Source organism: Streptopelia decaocto (assembly GCF_964273445.1).
Source record: "Streptopelia decaocto genome assembly, chromosome: 4".
Taxonomy (NCBI): domain Eukaryota; kingdom Metazoa; phylum Chordata; class Aves; order Columbiformes; family Columbidae; genus Streptopelia; species Streptopelia decaocto.
Window position 1 is genome coordinate 7,445,271 of NC_138658.1, and position 23,286 is coordinate 7,468,556.

Sequence of the window (23,286 nt, forward strand, 5' to 3'; positions counted from 1 at the left end):
TTCTGCATCTCCAGGGCTGACTGGAATCAGGACACATGCACCTTTCCCTGGTGTTCACTTGCAAGTCCCAACATGCCAAGGCCAGGAGTCACATGTGCACAACTCTGGGTTGGCAAATCACACCAAATCATCCAGAATTTCTGTGGAGGGTTCTGGTAATGTGGGTCCACCCCATGGTTTCCAAATCCTAGCTGTGTGGGCTGGAGGAGAACCCTGACATGTTCCAACATGCAACTTGGGGGCAGACTTGGAGCTTCCAAACTTCTGTCTGTAGGTTTAGTGGTCCTCCAAAAATTCCTGCGCCTGGCATGGGGCAGCCTGCAAACTTCTCAAGAGTCACAGACCCTGGGAGAACCCAAAGCATTCTTTCTGATAAGCACTGACATGGAATGGTCCTCATTTTACACCCTTCAAGAGACCAAGGTGTGCTTGTCTTAAATGTTACCCTGACTCGCTCATAGGCATTTTTATAATAATACAAAACCATTATGATGCCCTTTACTTGCCTAACTCAACTGAAAGAATCCTGAAAAGGCAGAGATATGTAGAAAAAAAGCAAAAAAATGCCCAAACCCCAGATGCAAGGCAATTTGGAGAGCAGCTATGAAGTTACAATAAATTGGATTTGGTTCACTGGTGCCTGTGTTGATTTTCCAGAAATTGCCATCTGCTGCCCTCAGACTTTGTTTCAGAGATTGCTATCTAATCAAAATGCTGCAACTTCTCCACTCCAGAGAAGAGTGAGGGCCAAATTCTCAGAGGTCTGGGACAGAGCAATCCGGGGTCATTGATGAAGCTGTTCTTGCTCGTGCCCTGCCCGTGTCTGCATTCAATTCCAGTGAAGCAGTTTCTTAGAAACTCAGCTGGCCTCAGACTACATGAGTCAGAGAGAATGGCACCTTATACTTTCTCGCTGTGAAGGGTATATTAAAGGGACTTTACATTATATATAGCCTGATGTCCATGGGAATTTTGCTTTCAGGAGAACTACAGTATTCAACTCACAAGAAGGAAACGAGCAAGGTAAAAGGAAATCTGATAAAAACCTACCCCCTTTTTATAAGGTCTTTGTTAAGGCTTTTCATACCAGTTCAGAATTGTCTCCAGAAATGGCCAGTTAAAACAGGTTGTCTGGCTCACTTGTCACATTTGAAACAATATCTTTATTCCCTAATCAGCCTCTAAACTTAGAAAAACAATTTTGGTTTAGAATTTCTGAATGCATGTTTGGCCTTTTTGATTCATTTAAAGAAGTAAAAAGTACTACCTTATAACGTGGCTAAAACCCTGAACCTTCACAACAAGCCCTACTTTGTATGACATTTCCTTTTAATGAGGCTAATTTTCTCATCACTTTTAAATTCTGCCTGCTTAGAAGGTATGGTGCTTTGGAAGGATGCTAACAGAACCAATGATAATTCTGATTAATTCTGCATGCATTAGTCATATCAAGACTGCTTACTTACAGGCTAATTATAATTCAAGTCAGCATGGTACCTACTTCTGAGGATTGGAATAAAAACACTTGTTGTAATGAGTGTCTCACTTTTAATTCTTTGCAATGACTGAACTGCTAAATTATTAAGAGTCTGGCCCCAAATAATTTCCCTTAGAAAACAGTTAGATGTCAAATCTAAGGAATTTTAGTTGCTACTCTGAAAGGTAAAGAACTTTATCGCATACACTCATTTCTGACCATCTAAAATGGTGTGCTTGAGGCACAGAAATACTTTCAGATTACTGATGTCAAGTCTTCTTCATGAATGACAAAATACCTGATTTCTGAATACAACAGAATATTGGACTCTTAGATTATCCAATTGTGTTCAAAATTTTGTATTTGGATTGAATATGCTATGCTATAAAACATGCTGTGAAAGAGATTCTTATAAACTCAGTCTTCCTACTAGTGATATTATAGCTTTAGAGGAAACAACATCCCGTTACTTATGTTTTAGCCTTTTCAGGAAAGAAAGTGAGAGTTTTGATGAATTGGAGGATACAGTTTCTGATGGATTAATAAGAGCTGTATATATCTTGATAATGCATCAGTTAACTCTCCTGACACATGTATACCACCCAGTGTTAATGACAATTTCATTTTCTGGCCTTAATTCTCAAAATTAAGTCTGAGAAATTACATGTCTACCCTATCCAAGTGATTACTGACATGGTATATGGAAGCCAGACAACCAGGAATGAACAAACAAAGCTAGATACGCAACTACATCCATACAGATATAAGTTTGTATAAATTTTTCCACTTCGGATATTGAATACTGAAAATCAGTTGTACAGTTGTGCAATTTTAAAATCTTTTTTATCTACCCATGCATAGAGCTACTTCTGAAAACCAGCACACCACATGCAGATACTAAGTCCTGCTTTTTTCTATCAGTTTCCATGCAGCATTACAATCTACTTTGCAGTATTTGACCCGTACTACACTTCACATTTTCCTCTACTCAAGCAGTTGACCAACCCTTAGAACACTGTATACAAGTGATAAAAAGCTGGAAACTAGTTCACACTTAAATATTTCAAAATATATGTCAGCTAACGCAAGTGTGTATCAGGGAGAAACATGTTTCTGTAGAGCAAGGCTTGAAGCTGGATTCCCACAATTTTCAAATGCTGCAGCACAACTCCTGATCTAGGATTTGGAGATGCCCGTCACAAAGTCAGCTGGCCCCTTCCAGCTCCTGAGCTCAGGCTAGAAAGAGTTCTGGGTCTGGTAACCTATGGGATAAAGATGAACTGAAGCCTGCGAAAGAATATCTGGGGCCTGGAAAAAACTGAAAGAGACCTTGAGGGTTTCCCAGTAACAGCCACTAACAAGGAAAAGAAAAAAGGAAGAAGAGTGGAAATATGGAAATATGGAAAAGGAAAAATGCATCAGGAAAATGTGCTCGGCATTCCTAAGAACTCCTGAGGGAACAAGTGAGTTTGAAGAACTTTCCTCTAGGTGTTCAATGGCATTGACTGCAAAGTGAAATGCTTGGAGCTGCCATTTACTTCAGTTTTCCTTTCATTTTGCTACCAGATGACAAGAGGAAAAGCAACATCGAAACACATGAGCTTCAGCAGCACGGTTGCTCTCTTTTCTAAAGAGTTTAAACACCTTTAGGAGACTGACTTCTATGCATCTACCTTGCAAATTCTAACTTTCATTTTCTCTGAAAGTCTTCTTTTGTAACAGAACTCTCTGGATGAAAGGATTCACAACTCTTCTAGAGCTAAAATAATAAGTTCTGTGGAACAGCAAGTTTTTCAGTCTTTATGTGGAACTAAGAAAGACACAGGATAAGGTCTTTGAGTATGAACAGGAAAAAAAGAAATAAATGTTAAGTACAGAACAGATGAAAATTAGAACTGCTTTTGCTTTCATAAAAAGAAAAAAAATGTGATTCAAATTCCCTTTATCCAGTTGCTTTTGAAACCTTGCTCAGGCACAGCCCCAGGGAAGTCAATTTAAAGTAATTGTATAAAAAGATACAAGCTGCTGCATACTAGCAAGTCTATTGAATCAGCCAGTTCTACTGGATTTGAAAACACAGAAACCTTTCCCTGCCTCCCAAAAGCAGAAGGGCTAAGCAGCCTTTCTTGTGCCAAATCATTTAATAGCAGTTTTCTTGAACACAATAGAATAAAAAATCTGTTGCACTCACAAGCTTTGTTTCAGTTTTTATTTTAAAAACAGAGAGAGAAATGCCAGAAATTCTCAAGAAAAGCCAGATCTTGCATGAAGTGTTGTTAGTGAGAAGAGGCTTGTGTTTTGTGAAGACTTCTCACTGCAGTGATGAAGCTGAGGACTGTATTGCCCAGATGCCAGAAAACGCAACACAATGGATCTGAGAGAAGTCTGACATTATAGGGAACAGGGGTATGCATGATTTCCATTACAGTAAGTGAGTGCTGCTTTGTACGTATCATCCCATCAAAGTTATGAGATAAAACAGATATCTGAAGCTTGTTTCACAGAAAGTATTCTGCGTCTGCTTGGCATCAGGTGGGGGATATCAGAGCGATGAGTTAATATTCTGTGTTTAGGTGCCTCACTTGCTTCCCGAGTGACATGGTGGAACACATTCTGGGCTCATTAAGTTTACAGCCATTCCTAAACAGCAACAGGTGCTTGAGAAATGTTTCTCCAGCATGTCACAGACAGCTTCATCACTGTCTTGGAAATAACTGACTGTGCTTGTGTTTCCTCTATGGCACCGACAACGAGGAGAGAATGAAAAAGAACAGGAAGAACACCCAAAACATCCGCATGTGCACAGTGAATGGGTCTAGAAAAGTAATAAAAGACCCTGCTGCATACTTTGAATTCAGATAAGATACTTGCATGTCCGTCCAATGTTGCTGTTCATTCCGACCCCCGTATCACATTCATTCGAGCTCTAATAGGTTCCCAGGAATATACACTGATTAATTAGTTGAAATGGCATTATAAGAAGCTGAAACCTTCCCAGTGATTACTATTTATTAATCCTTTAAGTAGTTTGGCTACGTGTTCAAGCTTACTGGACTGGATGCTTTAGGAAGTGTCTTCAACCACAAGAAGAAAGATGAGATGTAGCTGGAAAGATATGGTCCACTGCCTGGCACGGCATTTATGTTTTCACAGGCTGGTTCAGCATTTTGAAGAGTGCTATGTATGTGCAGTTACCTAAAACATTTCCTAATACAGCCTGCCACTGTGGAGAGATACATTCACAAGAAAGCAAAGTTGCAGCTCAACTGACAGATTTAAAGAAACGGAGACTTCAATTCCTTACACGTTAAAGAGTAAATATTTAGGACCAAAAGAACTACATCCAGGACTTTCCTATGCATAGAATATCCTTGTATCTTGATCTTTTCTTTAAATGGAAGTACTAGAAGATCCTAAAGGAAATTTTTCCAAGATTAGGCAATGTAGAGTCTTCTCTTGCCCCTTTCTTATCTGTCTTGAAGTTGCCTGTATGCATTAGTCCATGAACATTCAACAATTCCAAAGCTGTTTAGAACATAAAAGCTCTGTAAACATGATTCTCAAACTATTAGCTTGTTCACTTGAAATCACCTATGTGATTTGAATTATTGTATATAAAATGGATATGAACTTTTGCTATTTATTCATCTAATTTCCAGAGAATACATTGTCCCTGTTCCTTGACCATTTGACCAGTTGAACACAGGTTTAAGCTATATCCATGCACCTACAAGAAAATGCATTTGCCACCTAGGGCTAACCTTTCAAAACTGCTTGGGAAATGTGTTTTACCAATAACTCAAGGCAAAAGCCAGAAATTAGAATATATTAATTTCTAGAACATCATAAGATGACACAAACTTGGAGAACATTCTGTAATTTCAAATATATAAGACTGAAGAAAATAAAAAAATGTGGTGAGAACCCTATAGCCTTTTAGCTGCAAGGGACCTCAGCAGAAAATTGTATAGAAGACTTTTGAGTGTCCATGTGCATGTCTGCATAATGGAACGGAAACTGAAGAGAACAATACTGCAGAAGAGTAATATCAAAGTAATACCAACAATACAAGAAGATTTAGTTCTTCATACTGATAAAGAGATTAAATGGCTACTGCCTTGCATTGAACCCCATCGCTTTCTCCTACATACTCCTGTTAGAACTTAGTTTGAGTTGCCAGATGTCCATCTCACAAAGTTTGGGAACAGCTTGCAAAATTCTTGCTGGCAGCTACTGTGTTGGCACACAAATAGATGGAAACTCTGTAATCCATTTAAGTGTGAGGAAAAAGTTCCCTTGAGGAAACTTCTTACATGTTGCAACAAGTTCCTAAATGTGGTAATGACATTGTGTGAGGTTTGTACTATGTCTGTTTCATTATGCCACGACTGCGTATTGGTATTAAGATAGAATAGCAAAGACATATCTTACAGAGTTTTATAAAGTCCTCAAGGGAACAGATCCCAAGAGCCCTGAAAAAATGTAACAAATAACATGGACGAGTACCCATATTGCTAAGTCCAGCCATTCTCTGGTTTCTGCTGCCACTTCTCATGCCACAGACATAGTTTCTGTGACAGAAAAATCTAGCCTTTTTTCTTTAGGCTCCTTAATCAGAGTCTACAAACACCTTGAATCAAACAGGACTCATCCTGCAAGCCTGATGTGACTAGATTTGCTTCTCTCTCTCCTGTGCATATTCTGTTGGATCGCCTGTTGCCATCTAGGGTGCATCTAGCCACCTCAGTGCAGAATTTGCACTAGATGGAATTTCTTCACTGAAACACCACTTGTCTCCCTCTGACCTAGATTTTTAATAGAAGCTAACATTCTTCTAAGGGATTAATTTTTGACCAAACTATTCCATTCTGCAGGCAGCTGTACTGTTTTTCTACTGTATCCACCAAATTCTGAAACAAACTTTAACAGGGCAAAAGTACCACATTTCATCTGTTTTTCACTTCACATTTTGCCTTTTCGGTAAATCTGAAAGCTGTCCTTCTGAGCCATTCTTACCACCAACAAATAAAGCTTATCAGTAGTAATTTTCACAGAGCAGAGACTCCAATTTAGACTATTTTTTCACTGGCTGATAATATGCAAGGACAAGCATGATCTGCAGGAACATGGGATCCCCAAAGCCAAGCCATAACCCCAGCTGGTTTCAGCAAGTGCCCTCAGGCCACTGACCTCCAACTGAACTACCTCTTTGCTCACTTTTAAACAGAATAGGAATCGCTGTCAAAATTCCTTACAAAAATACAGTTACATCTCAAGAAAGACTTTGCTCCTATATGCTCCTCACTAGTCAATATAGGGTTCATTCTTGCAGAAAATGAACAACATCCCTGGGAACTATATTTTTAGGTATTTCAGCATACAAACTTTAACACACACTTTCAATTCTTTCCATAATTCACTAGTAACACAGAAGGGACATTATGCTTAGATGCTGTGGCAATTCACAGGTCCCTTGAGGAAAGCACCGCAAATGTAACATTCCATGAGATAAATCCTGAATCCTACCACATGCACAAGACTTTGGCCTCTGGCTTATCCCCCTTCTTATTGGAGAAATGATATAAACTGTCTCCTGAGGTATACACAGGGCCATGCTGGAATGCCAAGAAAAAGTTTCAAAAATAATTTGCTCTCTGAAAGAATAGTCTTTGCCATGAGAAGCAACCACTCTAGTCTGCACTCAGGATACCTGAAGCTACTCACTTTCTGCAGCATTACACATCTACAGCTCAAACTCTGCAAGTGTCTGCAACTCCCAGTGCAACCACTTACACTCGAGCTAAACCAACCACATGTCTTTTGTATCAGCTTACCTAAAGATCCCAGACAAACTGGAAGCCAGGGACTAAAGCAGGTATTATGTCAGGACTGTAGCTAATACTGAATAGAATCTTATTAAAACGTTTTGACTTGTCAGTGGAAACCACTGCTGTGTAATGGAGCACAGATATTTTTGTTGACAGAGCCAGTTCCCCACAGCCTGTGTATAATTAATGTAGTTCTCTGGCTGGAGGCTTAGTAAATTCAGTAGACCATTGCTACTGGAAAGCACCCATCAAACTGGAAAACAAGTGAAATTTGATGACAAACCAATTCCATTGAACAAAGATATAAACCCCCAGTATATTGGATTATTTTCCAAGCACTAGTATGCAATGTTCTACTTCACATTTTAATGTAAGAAATACTGTTTGCTTACTCATAGACACTTGACTAATTTTCCATGCAAAACCTTTCTATGCCAATCCACAGCTCAATACCAGAGATTCAGAAGAAGATATAGCACAAGTACAGTAAACCCATTTTAGCCCACTCTTTCCGTCCCCACCTCTATGTGGTGTCCCCCCGTACAACAGAGACTACGGTTTATTTACCTTTATCCCAGGGAGTCCAGGAAGGCCAGGGAGACCTGGTTCACCCTATACGGGAGAATTACATAATATTACAGACATTATTCAGTTACGGTTACTCTCCAGTGAGCACCCTTGTATATTCTGCAGCAAGATAAAAGAGCATAGATGACCGCTAGTCAGTTCAAGCAGGACTGATATTTTCAAAATGAATGACTTAAATGTACAATTAGTAAGAGTCATGTTAAGAGCTTAAATATCTTCTAGGAACCCTGGATGTGAAGATGACACCCAGGCTGAAAATCCACATGAGGAAAGCTAAAAATGAATTCACATTAGCTTTCACCAAAAGAGAAGAGAACAAGCAGCACTGGTTCGTTCTACACGCTGCCGGTTCCATACTTATGACAGATGTTTAATTCTGTTCCATTTTCAACTCTCTGCTAGATATTGTGCTGTGTAACTGTCTGATTTAGCTACAAGACAATTCAGAAGAGCTTGATTTAAATTGTGCAATTCAAGCAGGACTGCCTAATTACAACTGAGCTATCATTTTTACAGAGCTATCCATAGCATCATTTCAGTGCTCGGTATTTATCAGTGAATATACGTGGTGTCATAAAGGATATTTGGAATGTAACCTTCAATTGCTTTACCCAGAAATGATCTGCTTATTTAAAATTGCAATAAAAAGACCTACTGTACTGTATTTGCAAGGGTAATTTTGGAACAGGAATTGAAAACTGAATGTATTAATTTTGAAATGAAGTTGATAGAAGTCTAATACAAGAATGACAACATTGGCACAAATGGTCATTTCGAGGTATCAGCTAAATGGAAAGATGTTGTCTAGGGAAATAAAAATGATGAACAGAAAAAAACCCACCACACAATAACATGTGAAGAAAACATTATTTTAAAGGCTGGAGATTCTATTGTAATACAGAGATGGATTCTAACCAGCACCTTGGATCTGAATGTTCCCTGAACTTTGTGGAAGCTCCGGTCTGAACTCTGAATCCAACTTTTACCTTTATAATGAGTTGAACTGTATTCCAGATTTTATACACTCCTGAGCTTTACAGAAATCCAGACTTCAGTTCTGTGGTTTGGGCTGATTTATATAGGTTTTGCTATTAAAACATTTTATATGTGTGTGTATACATACACACATACATTCATATGCTCACACATACACGTTTATACATACATACACACACAAACACAGGTATACATAGTATAAATGTTCATTACACTACAGTACCCAGTGCCAGTTCGTTGAGGCAGTAGTCTTGAATAGACTTGAAGTGCTTATAACAAAATTACATTCTGCCACAAACTGAAAAACACGAGAGGGTCTGCAAATTGCTTTACCAAATGGACTGATTTCTAAATGTTAGAGAAGGATTCGATAACAGCTTCTTTGTCCATTTCAGTTACTCCAAAATTTTAACTGTTCATATTGCCTAAAAGCACAGGAAAGATTCTAGTCTCAAAATATTAACTATAAAATCAGATGAAAGAGTAGAGGCTAGGATACCATTTTCAGTAGACACTTATTTCTTGTTATGTTGCCTAACACTTTCTTAAGCAGGACATGGGTTGTCACTCTTGCAAAAGGATAATCCTTGAAAAGACCTTGACTGCAGTGATTGGTGACAAAATGCTAGCCCCAAGCCCCTACTCATCTGTCTTTTGCTTTCTTATATGAATAGCTACATATACCACACTGCTACTATGACCTTTTCTCATCTAATTGTGGGAGCACTGAATTTCACTTCAAACACAGCATTTGAATACTATAGTTAATAAATCTATTAGCATTGCAGCAGTAGGTCTCTGTTTAGTCTTGCGACAGAGCTAACCCGCATAGGTCCACACATCACAAGCAGAAAGTATCCAGCGAAACCAGTTGAGTCACAGTAATCTGAAATAATTAAAATGCCCCTCAAAGATGCATTAAATAACCTGAAACACAATGAAACCACTAATGCTTCTTTAGAATTAATACTGTTGATGAAGGCTTAATATTTTCTTTCCTGCACCTTTCATGATACAGAAGATCTGAGTATGATTTATAAGAAGAATGATTTTTAAAGAAATGAAGGCTGTATACTAACTCCATTTCATAATGTTCAGGTTGGCAGGGCAGGTCATTCTATCACCTTTGGAAAGCATATGGCACAAAACAGCCTTGTCAGGCCATTGAAATACTGTCACATTTCATTTCATGTAAATAATATTCAGGCAGGCAGCTCAATATTCATCTGTCCTTAGAAGATGGATAAGGAATAACTGGAAGATGAAGAAGAAGTAAAATATAAGGAAGCAGGGGAGACACAGGAAGAAAAAAGGACTGGGGCACAGTACGGGAAAAAGTATTGAGATGACATAGAGGGCAGAGATGTGCCTCCAGTTGAAAAAAGGGTCCTCTACAACCTCTGGTGTGGTGAACAAGTCCCTTCTGAGCAGGGAGCAGAGCAGCAGACATGGGACACCTGGCTGGAGGTGGCACTCTGCTCCGAGTGAGCCCATTATGGGGGCTGCTGGCCTGGGGACATGAATGTGGCATTCTGGGAGGGGAAGTGGAAAGAACACATTAAGCCCCCTTTGGTGTGAACAAGCTGAGACTACAGAAAGCCTGGACTACATACACCTCACTTATCTGTGTTACCTAAAGAGGCCAAACCTGAGTGCCCGGGGACTGAGATCCGGGAGCCTGCTCCTAAATCACTGCCAGTTTTGCCTCCATGGCAGCCAGCTATTGAGAGTGTGAATCTCAACAGGCTCTTAAGTGTGTTTTTACCCAGGCAGAGCATAAACTGCAGAATGCATATGCTGAGTGATTCTGTGGATTAGATAGCTTTAAACTACTTTGATTACCTTTCCTAATTAAACCTACATTTTACCAAAGAACTGCATTTACAACAATACTAGTTTTTATTTAGTCTGCTATAACTGATGACAGTTATAACTTCTCAAACAAAAATCCTTTCCTTTCCTTTCCTTTCCTTTCCTTTCCTTTCCTTTCCTTTCCTTTCCTTTCCTTTCCTTTCCCTTCCTTTCCCTTCCTTTCCCTTCCTTTCCCTTCCTTTCCCTTCCTTTCCCTTCCTTTCCCTTCCTTTCCTTTCCTTTCCTTTCCTTTCCTTTCCTTTCCTTTCCTTTCCTTTCCTTTCCTTTCCTTTCCTTCCCTTCCCTTCCCTTCCCTTCCCTTCCCTTCCCTTCCCTTCCCTTCCCTTCCCCTTTTCCCTTTTCCCTTTTCCCTTTTCCCTTTTCCCTTTTCCCTTTTCCCTTTTCCCTTTTCCCTTTTCCCTTTTCCCTTTTCCCTTTTCCCTTTTCCCTTTTCCCTTTTCCCTTTTCCCTTTTCCCTTTTCCCTTTTCCCTTTTCCCTTTTCCCTTCTCTTTTTCCTTTCCTCATGTGTTTTGGGGTTTGCTTTGTCACCAAAAGCTGTTGACTATTAGAAAACAGTTGTACTGCTATTCACTAGATAGGTTTTTAGCTCTTGCCTGTCTGTCTGGAATATCTACTAGCTCAGCTGGACTCTGCTCCACTCCAGTAGCAGTGGGTAATTTTCACCATTACGAGAGGCAAGAATGGTGCCGAAGGCACATTTGCAAGCACTGCAAAGTAAAAACCTGGTTGCCTCATTGTCTCTTTGCCCTTTCAGCAGCTTTTCCAGCAGGACCTGCGTCCTGCTCTCATGAAAGGCAGCTGAAGGCACAGCATTCACTGTGTTTGTTGTACTATGGATTCAAAGAGGAAATTCCCCAGCTTCAGAGGGCCTCATACAGCACAGAGTCATTACAGCTCCTGCTGGACCTTCACTTGCAAAAGCAGCCTTGGCTACACAGCACCCAGGGGAATTTCTTCCCCTGGAAGGAAGAACACGGCAGTATTACCTGTTCTGTGTCCTTCTAAACATGCCACATGCCTCTGACAGTTTGATTCCCCTTACAGGTATATGTGAAAGGGTTTCTAGTCAATATTTATTGTCTTCCTAATGAGATGTAATAAGGTACTGTAGTCTGAAGGTTAATATTCAGTCAAACGTGCAGGGTTAACTTGCAATCACTCAAGGAGCAGAGCCATTCTTTGTTATCCTCACCAGCTGCAGTTGGGTAAGCTTTCAATGCAAGAAATGCGCTGTAGCTAGAAGAGGAGATGGGTTATTCTAATATTGCTTTTCATGCTAATTAGTATCATCATTCCTGTGCTTTTTTAAAATACAAAATGATCATACACCAAATGTGTACAGGCCTTGGGCTGTTAAATTGTAACTGCTTTGGACTCATTCTAGTAAGGGTAAGTGCCACTTGTAACATCTGTGTAACATGGTTTATCACAAATCCAACAGGGAGGAAAAAAAAAAATGAACATTTCCAACATATACCTTTTGTCCAGGCCGTCCAGATTCACCGGGTTCACCCTAAAAGAAAAGAGGTGAATGACATGAGATCTGTCAAAATGAATTAAAAATGAAACTGGGGAAAACCATGACATTGATGATACCCGAAATGTCCGTGACACTACAAAGTAACACAGACAAAACACCCCTCTTCTCCCTGTACAACTGTTTTAAAACCGAATTACCTTAATTCCTGCAGCAGAAGAACCAGGGTCACCCTATCACAAAATCCACAAGAAACAATCACATTTATTATATATAAAGTTTTTCAAGAAACGAATATAACAAAACATGCAAGAGTATAGCAAGACTACCCAGCAAAATAACTGTATAGTAAGATTACCTGTTGTCTGTGTTGCTGCATGGGAGTTTACCCAATGAATTAAATCAGTGTGATTCAGAACAGGAACAGTATTGTTTTCAAGAACATGCACAGAGATTTCTTTTTACTCATCCAAACAGCATAATACTTAACCTCAAATTTCACAACTAATAATTCAGATGGAATAATTGCAGATTTTGTATAAATGTACTCCATAAAGCCAGAAGATGGGACTTACTTTGACATTTCTAAATTGCCGATATACATTAAAAATAATTTACTGCCATTTACAAAGATTATGAGCAATCTTTTTGACCTGATTCTACAGATGGCAAGTGTCAGGTCTCAAGCAACAAAGCTTTTTGTTCTAATGAAGGTTACCTCCAGTGACCCATGTGCTTATTACCATCAGGACAGGTCATAGCTCTATTTCCACAGCAGTTCAGCATATTTAAACTAATAGTTTAATGCAGTTCAGTGTTATACTTTACTGGACGAGAGAGCTATAGTAATTTACATATTCAGGAAAGGTCTCTGTTCTAAGGAGGCATCTACCATTTAGAACCATTTGCCTGTGTTTTGCTGGGCTGACTGCATTTGACAGGTGATAATATGCACAAGGGCAGAGCATTGGTGAGTGACCTGGCCAAGGAAGCTGTTAGCTCACAATTTTGTACAATTGCCACAGGATCCTTAAAATTCCTGGATACTCACTTACTGCATTTTTTTTCCCCTTAAATGACGCACCAAACAAAAATGAAAAAAACTAAATTAATGAAAAGTTTACTAGTCAGACTACATGTTGTTGAAGATGGCTAGAGTGCTTATATTTAAAGAACTGTCTCATTATTCGTTATTCAAAATAAATCAGCAGCAACTTCAACCTCCCTAACTGCCTGCTAGTGATTTACATAGATATCATAGGAGACAGTACTGTAATCCACTCTGAACACGTTTAAGCAGAGTTTCAATGTTTAATATTCTTTGCATTAAAACACAAAGGGGGGGGATACACATTCCTGATGGTTTGGTGTAGCTGGAGGAAGCGTTCTGTGAATGCTGTAGTTTTAAAGTTGGCTTGGGTATAGGGTCTTTTTGGTAATAGTCTCATAAATTAAATGGTACGAGGTAATATGCTCACTGAAGAACTGGAATAGATTTCCTCTACACAGTTACTGCAGCTCACTCTTGTGTGAAGAAAAAAACAAAAATCAGTTTTATGAAGGGCTGATTCATGTCTGGAAACCTGAGATGCCTCATTTTGATAGACGTGCATGAGTGATACTGCTGATATCCCTTACAAGCATGTACAACTGCAAAGCCTTGATGACTTTTTATAGCTATAAAGTGGCAAAGCAACTGGTAAGAGACATTCAGCAGTTAAGCCTTTTAAGGGATAATGATGGATATGGGAAAGATAAGACAGAAAGTATTTATAATCCATCTTCATGCAAGAAGGAAAATTAAAATGGGATTAAAGAAAAAAATATGGTACACCAAGTTCTGATGAGTCGGTTTGGAAATGAAGAAACTGGCAGAGGAACATGCACACAGAATGAAAATACTCAGTAGTTTCTAGGGATCAAGGCTACAGTAGAAGAGTAGAGCCAAGAACTCAAGTATGGCACTGACACTCTCTTCAAAGTGGGACAACCCAACCAAGGTGGTTTCTTGCTTAAGTCACTGGTCAAGAACCAGGCACTCAAGTCTGTATTTCTAAGAGCCAGTGGGTACAAAAGTTCAGAAAACGAAGCTACATTAACTGGACAAACAGGAACCCATTTCTCAACCAAGTCTGAAACTGTTGTCACCTGATGTCTCCCTCTCACCATACAAATAAAAATTTAGTATTTATCTCACCAAAACATTATTTAAGCTGGTAAAGAAATGTTTTTAAGTTTTGTGAACTACTAATTAAATCTCTTAAACAGATGTGTAGCATTATGATCTAGTGCAGTGGTCTCTGCATTTGCTTACATAAAATTAGCAGCTTGTTTGCAGAGCAGGAAGGATTTGTATGTGCATGTGGTGGGACACCTGAGAACTGGATGGGTACCATGTTTTTCTCATCTCTAAACAATACTTCCAGCACCTCTCTTAAAAACAATCTTTAAAAACTGAGCCTTAATAGGTCTCGTACTCCTCCCCACAGGTGTTCAGCTGACAAAAACTTTCAGAACTCCGCTGGTAGTGAAATTCCATAATGTAACATGTGCCACAAGATTCTCAGAGCTACCCAAGTACAAGGCACAGGTTGTGTGATAGGGAAAAGCTATAATAGAAGATATGTATAAGCATAATGCATCAAAAAGGCTGCCTGTGAAATTTGCTGGAACTCAATTTCATCTGCTTCTTTGAAGACAACAGACATAGTTTTTTTATGTTAATCTTCCCAATAGAAAGCATCCAGTGGAAAACAGAAGGAATGCTAATGAGGTACTTTGAAATGCTTTGTTATAGCAGGGTTTACAGTCAAGGTAAGCTTAACTGCCTCCTTAAGATGATCAGGATACCATTAGAGAAAGTGCAGACACAATACAGAAAAAATACAAATAAAAAAATACAGAAGAAACCCTTGTGAACATGTTAATTAAACATGGCTGCAATGGCAATTTTGATTTCCTCTAACACTTATATGATTGGTGATTGCTGAGCAAATTCATGCTGCAATTATACATAACGATCATACAGCAAAAACTTCCTCCTATACTGAAGAGCAGGAAAGAATACAATCCTTGTTAAGTGTGTACAAATGTATTGACACCAAATTTAATGTTCACTGCTAAATTATCTATCAAAAACCACCCGTCTAAGCTCCCTACAAAGCGCTGTTTGCAGAGCTATCTATCAGAAACTTTAAGCTGCAGCTCTCCTATAAGATCTGGATTTTTTGTTTTCTCCTGGATGGCAGATGGTCTTACAGGCAGGAAAAATGGAGGAGAAACAGTGAAAGTCACCCAAGTCCTAGTTCTGCTCACTCTGTTGTAAAAATTCATGTGGTGGATTCTAGCTTGTTATGCTTAAAGCAACTCACTCCACACAGAATATATTCCCATGTCACCATCCCACTTCTGAAACATATGAAAGTTGGAAGCGATGGGAGAGTTCTGTATTATGAAGTTCAGCAAATTTAATAAAATTTATTCAGACACAGCAATATAAGAAGTCTCCTGATGACCTATATTTTCCACAAGTTGATCCAAACTAGACTACCAAACTGTTGACAGCTCACACAGAAATATTTAAAACATTATACTTGGGGATGAAGGATTTCCCACTGCAAAAGAGAGAGACCTTTTTCTTTCCTTAAAATCCCAAGCAAGGCAGTTTGTGCCCTGTGGACCACGGTGCAGCACGGACATTCTAGTGGATGCAAATTTGCTCTCACAGTTGATAAGTAGAAAAACAACAGGTGAAACTGCACTGGGCTTCCCAGAGAGACTATAAACTTCACATTTGCTTGCTGCAGGACTATCTATCTGAACAACAATCTCATACTTGCTCAGAGATTGTATTCTTGAGTCACATAAAAGTGGATCAAGATGATGTTACCAGCACACATTGTGTAAGTAACTAAATAAGGTTCTGAAGACTTTCATCTGGGTTAATAAAAGCATGATTGAAGATGAAGGATTATTTAAATGAACTCTGGAAATCAAATAACTTGACTAATCCTAGATCTAATATCTATCTTTAATTACAGATTTTAGAATATGGCCTGTAAAATTCTTGTGCTCTTAAAAGCATGGCTTTACTGTATCCAAATGACAGGACCTGAGAGATTTGTATGCGTTCCTTACCAGGCTGATACATCCATCATAAATTTCTCCTTGCACTAACTGAGGTGAGTTGGTTAAGTAATTACACATATAGTGGTATGAGAAGTTATGATTCTGCCCAAGTGCAGTCACTAAAATGAATGTTTTGAGAAGCATATGAGTTCCAAAGTGATGGCCAGAAGAGATCATTATGACTGACCCTTCTTTCTGTGCAACACAGGCTTTGCTCTGACTGCTAAAGACTATGACTTGTCTAAGTAAAGCACATTTAAAAACCTCAAGTTAACTTTATTTTTTAATGATACAGTAAGAGTCTCACATAAAATAAATCAAAACTAAGTAAAATAAAATGTTGACAGTATCTACCCTTTAGTGACTTCTACAACAAATTGGTACTTTGCAACAACGAACTAACAAGGTATCAAGTAAGGTTATTGCTGGTGCAATTGGCAAAAAAACTTTAAATGTAGTTTTTTGTCTTCAGCTCTCAGTTGTCCAGCTGGAAATTTGAAGGGAAGTTACCTATTGTATTTTCTGTCCCATATTGGTTCGGTCCTTTCTTTGAGTGGAACACAGAAGGTGAAACATAAAAGGATGTGTCAGAAATGGCTATAATTCAACAGATTTAGTTACAACAGACTGGCACCTTGCAGCCAAAGTTTCTGTGTGATGCAAATTTCAGCAGAGAGGAGTGCTAATTAGAGACATGCTGATGTATCCTGCAATAAAGCTGCTGCTGTATAAGGTCAGGAATTTTATGCTTAATTGGACAGAACAATGACATTTCTTCTGCTGTTCATAGAAATGAACACAGTCAAATTATTCCACATTTATACAAAACCAAAACATTTTTAAAATGCATTTTTCTTTTGATCAAATTATCATTTTCATTAGCTGGTTATACTGTAAGCATACCTAAACCACACATTTTATTCTCCACTAATAATACCTTTTCTCCTGTGTCACCCTTCAGTCCATTTTCTCCAGCATCACCCTATAATTAAAATATAGATTATATTTTAATGTTTTTGTGTAAGCACACAACACACAGAGAAGAGTCAGCATTCCAACATGATTAGCAAGCTAATTTTGCTAATCAAGTAGTCAGTCTCTCTATGACATGGTCAGGAAGCATGGGTTATATAGCTACTATTTCTGTTGCCTTAATGCAGTCTTCAATATAACTCCAAACCCTTTCACGGGTACTCAAAAAAACCCACAAACTATCAAATAACTATCTTTCTGTCAGTATAATCTACAGCCTTCCCTAGTTCATTGTGGTTTAGCAATGAAACAATCATTTCATAATGATTCAATATCTTTAAATAGTAGGTATAAGGTTTTTTTGTTTGCTTGGTTGTTTTGTTTTGTTGTTGTTGTTATTGTTTTTTCTAACAGAGGAAGTCACCTAAATACAGCTAATCATATACAGGTGACAGATACACAATTCCAATACTTTTTAATTAGGATTCTCAAACAATTTATGGCATATACTCTCTGAGTCTGAATTCCATGAAGGATTCATGAACTAGAAGAATTTTACTGAATGCCACTTCTGCAAGGAGCGACCTAAACCATAGTTATTTCTACATAAACTCTATGCATTTTTTTATTGTTAAAAAAGTGATGTTCAGATAACACTTTTTCATGGCTGGGTAGACACTTCCTACTTTAGCAACAGCTTTGTAAAGGAACATATCAAAAGATTTATCTATAAAAAGAGCCAGTTTCCCTGTATATTAATACAGCCACATCCTAGATTACACCAAAAAGTCTTCATTATAGATGACACTGTTGGCCAAAAATTTTTTTGGGACTTGAGATTCATGTAAAGTGTGAGAAATATTTAAAATGCCAAAAATATTGATAGAAGTTGTGTCTAGGCAGGCTAAAAAACTTTCTAGTATGTCTTGGTCAGATAACCAGGAGTAGTATTCAAATAACAATACTCAGTATCTGTCATATTGCTCTGAAAACCTCAATGTAAAATTCCGTTCAGAGGACTTACAGCAGAGACCACATTATATATCACAGTCACTGACAAAATGGGAACTAGTGAACAATCTAGCAGCACTTTAATTAAGGGCTTGATGAAACATGGAAACGTGAAACATGTTAAGAATGTCATTCTAAGTTCATTTGACATGATAAAGCATATTGAGGGCATTTATAATTACATATTTTAGGAAAAGACAAAGACTGATAATGGAAAAATATCAATATTTTAAGGAAGGGAAATTCAGCATGTGTTAAAATTTTTAATTATTCCCTTTGTATCTGAAAACAAAGGATTACTGAAGTACTTCAATAACATTATGTTAACAAAAGTAATGATTTAATGAAAAGAGATTCACAATTACGTACTTCTACATGTGGGATAAATGCTTTCAAGATTCCCCTGGATTATTTTTATGATGTGCATTTGAAAATGTGAAATGAGCTGCCTGTGCAAAGCATGTTTGCAGCTTCTATTACATGGATTTACACAGATTTGGAAGTGAAATTCAATTGCAACTGCAGACATGGGCAAACATTTCTCAAGAGCAAATTGCTCTTGAGTATAAGCAACTTACTTTTAAAAAAACATGTCTCTGTACTCGCAGAAGATGAGTCTATGTACAGATTCCTACTCAAAATAAGGCTTACATCATTTCTGAAGCTGCCCTTGTACAGAAGCAGAAGCTTGACTTCACTCAGTGTGTACTCGCTCTCATACGAATGCTCCTACTGGCCCCTTTCCCTGGAAGGGCAGAATTACACCCTGTTTTGCCATGTGGAGCTTGTTCTGCCCCCACATCTTGTCCTGGCATGACTGTGGATGTCAGAGAAGGAACTCCTCACTAACTCACTGCCAATTTGAGCACCCTTAGTGTATCATTTGTGCTGCCAATGCCTCTCCAGACAGTCTATAGCCTAAGATCACTGGGGCAGGTTCTCTTGCTCTTACTTGAGCTGACCCAAGCAAGAACACAGGACTACACTTCTACTATGTGCAGTGCTGGTAAGCCATATATCATGTACCACTCTGTTACCTAATTGTTTTACTCTGCACAGGTGACGGAGCATTGAAACCAAGTTGTGAGAAATGTGTGGATGTTTTGCTGATTCAGACAGGCTCCTATATTTCTGAGACTGTTCACAATTAGGACTACTTGCACAGTTGCTGAACTGTGCAGCCTTTAACACATGACCACTGCTCCCTGTGATTAATCCCACTGCAGTAATTGCAGATCAGTAACTTCCATTAGTAGGTATTATTTGACACTAGTAAAGGCTGCACAATGTTGTTCAATTTATAGGTAGTAGCCCCATTTATTTATTTTTAAACTCTGAATCAGTGCATTGGCAATTCTCCAAAACAGAAACACCACTAGAAAGGAAGTGAAGCATGTCTCACCTTTTCTCCTCTTTCTCCAGGGTCACCCTGATGAAAATAATTGGAGCAAAGAAGTTGTAAGTTACTAACACAAGCAAAAAACAGTGTTAGTATTGCTATCATCAGTATGTAAATGACTAACATGTCACTATTGATGACATTGTCTCAGATGATAGAATCAAACAAGAAAATCTTCAATAAACACTAAAATACATAAATTCAATAGAACTCAACAGACAATATATCTTAAATATAATGTTAAAAGAGTAATTATTTGCATGTAAAGACTTTTTTCCACCCTTTTTTCTAGATTGAACCCTGAAAACAGGCATATGTCTGTGAAGTGGCCTGCCAGGACCTAGGTGACTCCTACATTTGGTTCTCCTTATTTTGGGAATGAATGAAGGAAAAATCCAAAGGCTGAATGTGAGAGAAAAGTTTTATGATTCTTTAAATGTCTTAGAAGGCTCCTCAGGAGAGAGAAAATGCCTTGAGTGTCTTCACCAATCCATAACTGATTCAGAGCAAAAAACCTTCGATGCTCCTTACATGCTCTGTAACAAAAAGATATCTTAAAGCCATTATTTTTTTGAGAAACTGTCTCAATGGCAAATGCACTTTTGCACACCAGTGTGACCCTGACAACTCATCTCTGTATTTCTGGCTCAAAACTGCACTCTGGCTCATTTTTGCCCCTTTTGATGGCTGGCGGTCGCTAGGCAACCCAAAGACTGCAGCTGTGAATACGAATTAAGCATCAACTGCCATAATTTGGCTTTTTCTGTATACAAAGTAAGAAAAGGTCATGCTCCCAAATGGTTTGTGTTCATTCCTGACGGACAAGCAGCCAGTCAGTAAATGTAAAGAGCGTGTCCTGTGTCTGTCAGCAGCAGCATGATGCACAGAATCAGCTGAGGAGCACATGTGCTCCAAAGATGCACGCTCACAGCTGATGGGATTAGAATTTAGCATTACCCATTCCAAGAGGCCCACAGATCCCATCATCTTAAACATGTCAAGCTTTCTCTTAAACGAAGTTCTCCTAAGCTTTATGTTCTATTTCACTTGTTCAATATTAAAACAGCAGAACAAATTATTTAACAATAAAATAAGTGCCAGGAGCCATTCTGACGTAACACATACAGGCCGAGGCATGCTTCTAATGAGACTTGTTGCTAACTTCCATAATAGCAGGATCAGCCCTCAAGACTTAACCCTGACATTTGTCAAAGAATTGACCACAGTAGTTCTTGAAAAGAAGCCTGAAACACATTGTAAGGCACATAAACAAAGCCTTTCTAAAAAGGTCCCCAAATTCCCAAACACTTGCAGACGTATTGCGTTCATTTGGCAGTGGATGTATACGCATCAGTGCCACTGTCTGGAATTATACATGTACAGCAGAAGAATATGCTTCTTCACGGTGAAATGTGTAAAGCCTCTTACAGCACTGATCACTGGAGGGAACAGATCATTAAAAGCCAGCCAGAATATAAACCCAAGTTGGAAAGCATGACTGTCGTCTATACATGCACACATGTACCATGTGCTTCTGTTTTTAATCCATTTTCAATACCAACCTTGAGCCCTGCTTCTCCTTTCTCTCCTGCTATGCCAGGCAAACCAGGTTCACCCTAAACAAAACAAAACAAAACAAAATAAAATAAAACAAAACAAAAGATAGGGTTAAGAAAGAGGTGATGGAGTATATTAACAGTATTTCCCTTACTTTCTCATCATAAACAAAGTTTAAAGACTCTGTGAATATGTATCCCACACTTGGGCACTGAAATGCCTTATTTTATCAGTTAACATGGGTTAACTCTAACTCCTGTATAGATAAGAAATAATTCTACTGAAGGTGGTGGAAATACACAGGTGTCAAACTAAACAAAAAACAGCACTGTAACTTCTGATGCTGGAAAGCTGGCCAATTAAGCTTAAAAGCATAGTCTTCCCAGCGAGACTACAAATGCCTTCCTCTTCTTTACAACTTAGAAAGAGTACAAGAAAGGCTTATCTTAAATGATTTTGACATTTGTGCTTCTGGTCTCATGTGGAAAGCAGATAATGAAGAAAAATGAGAAGGGCCCATTCCACAAATTGAAGCGTTTGGAAGAATAGGCAGCTTTTTAATTTTTAAATATACCTTACTTGTCCATTTTTTACTCTTATACTACTGGCTGAAAAGAAGATTTAAGAGACTTTAAAATTTTCAGCATTACATCAATGACCTAAATTTTAGGTATGTTTAATGACTAGCATATATATTCTTCTACAGTTCAAGGAGTCATAAATAATTTTCATAAGTCATTCAACAAATAACAATAATTTACAAACTTCTTTTTTCCCCACAAATTTGAAAAACAACCCCCCCATCAAACAAAAAAAAAAACCACAAACAAAACCAACAAACAACAATCAGACAAAAAAACCCACAACAATGATAAAACCCCAAACAAGCAAACCCTTAAAGACATTTCCTAGTTTTTATTTCCCCGAAAAATACAGATGTTATTTATTTTAGCTAAAATGATAAAGCAATGGCTGGGCTTTTCTGTAAAACAACTGGGGGTGATGGCTGATTATGTAAAACCTTCTGCAGAAGTATGTCTCCATTTCACAGTACTTGCCTTTGGTAACCCTCATGTACACAACTGCATTGCATTTCTGGGGTGGCAAAGCACATTAAAATAACATCCAAAAAAAGATTTGAAAAAGCCTACAGCAAATGGTTATATAAATGTATTAAAATGTGGAAAAGCTAAATAGAATAACTAATACAGTAATCAGATTAGAAATAGTAATTCATATCAGAATCTCAGTGGACAATTTTCCTACAGTATTCAAACTTGGTAGACATGATGAGCCAACCCTCTACTCGGAAGTTACAGAGGAGTTAGGATAAGGCTTGTTCCAAATGCAACAACATGTATCTTCCAATTTTCCATAAAAGCCTTCCATTAAGAAGGGACTTCTTCTTCCACAGTCATATTTTAATAATAGATATGAAAACTCCAATTCTCCATGAAAGCGAGCTCCATTGTATTTCTAAATTAGGTAACAGGATCATCAATTACATTTTTATTTCATCGAGAGTTGACCTATTTCAAAATATAAAACAAAACCAGCAAGGTTCTAGCAAAACACTAGTGAGGTATTTTCCAAACCAGAGAAAGTGTTGGGTACCATTAAACTCACAGGGAATTAAATAGCCATTTGAGCCAGCCCTTTTTCAAAGCTCCCTTGTACTGCAGTAGCTTTAAGGCTGATGTAGTAGCACAGGCATTTGATGTATGAGTGGTAAGGATTTGAAGCTGACTTGAGATTAGGTGTAAGTGTCCTAAAGGATTGAGTTAAAAGGCACTTCAAGAAAACTGCCAGTTGACAAAATGAAGCAGAAGGGACCAACAAATATACACTTGTTTCTCCTCATCCCCACACCCCAAATGAGTTTGTTTCTGTCCCCTTCATTTCAAAACAGCTGCTGTCGGCTGAGACTTCAGGGGCTTATGTGTTTAATCAAAGGGTTGAAGTCCCGAGTGTGCCCTTTCT

General features: G+C 38.3%; 1 protein-coding gene across 1 annotated transcript in view; it reads right to left on the minus strand.

The window, feature by feature from the left end:
• Positions 1–23,286, minus strand: part of COL25A1 (collagen type XXV alpha 1 chain) — a gene marked incomplete at both ends in the record, with an annotated part of 301,585 nt that overhangs the window by 37,335 nt on the left and 240,964 nt on the right. Inside the window, 6 exons of the mRNA XM_082050811.1 lie at positions 7,873–7,917; positions 12,240–12,275; positions 12,440–12,472; positions 17,305–17,349; positions 19,753–19,779; positions 21,312–21,365. Coding sequence (XP_081906937.1) covers positions 7,873–7,917; positions 12,240–12,275; positions 12,440–12,472; positions 17,305–17,349; positions 19,753–19,779; positions 21,312–21,365 — 240 coding nt within the window. The remainder of the gene's footprint in view (positions 1–7,872; positions 7,918–12,239; positions 12,276–12,439; positions 12,473–17,304; positions 17,350–19,752; positions 19,780–21,311; positions 21,366–23,286) is intronic.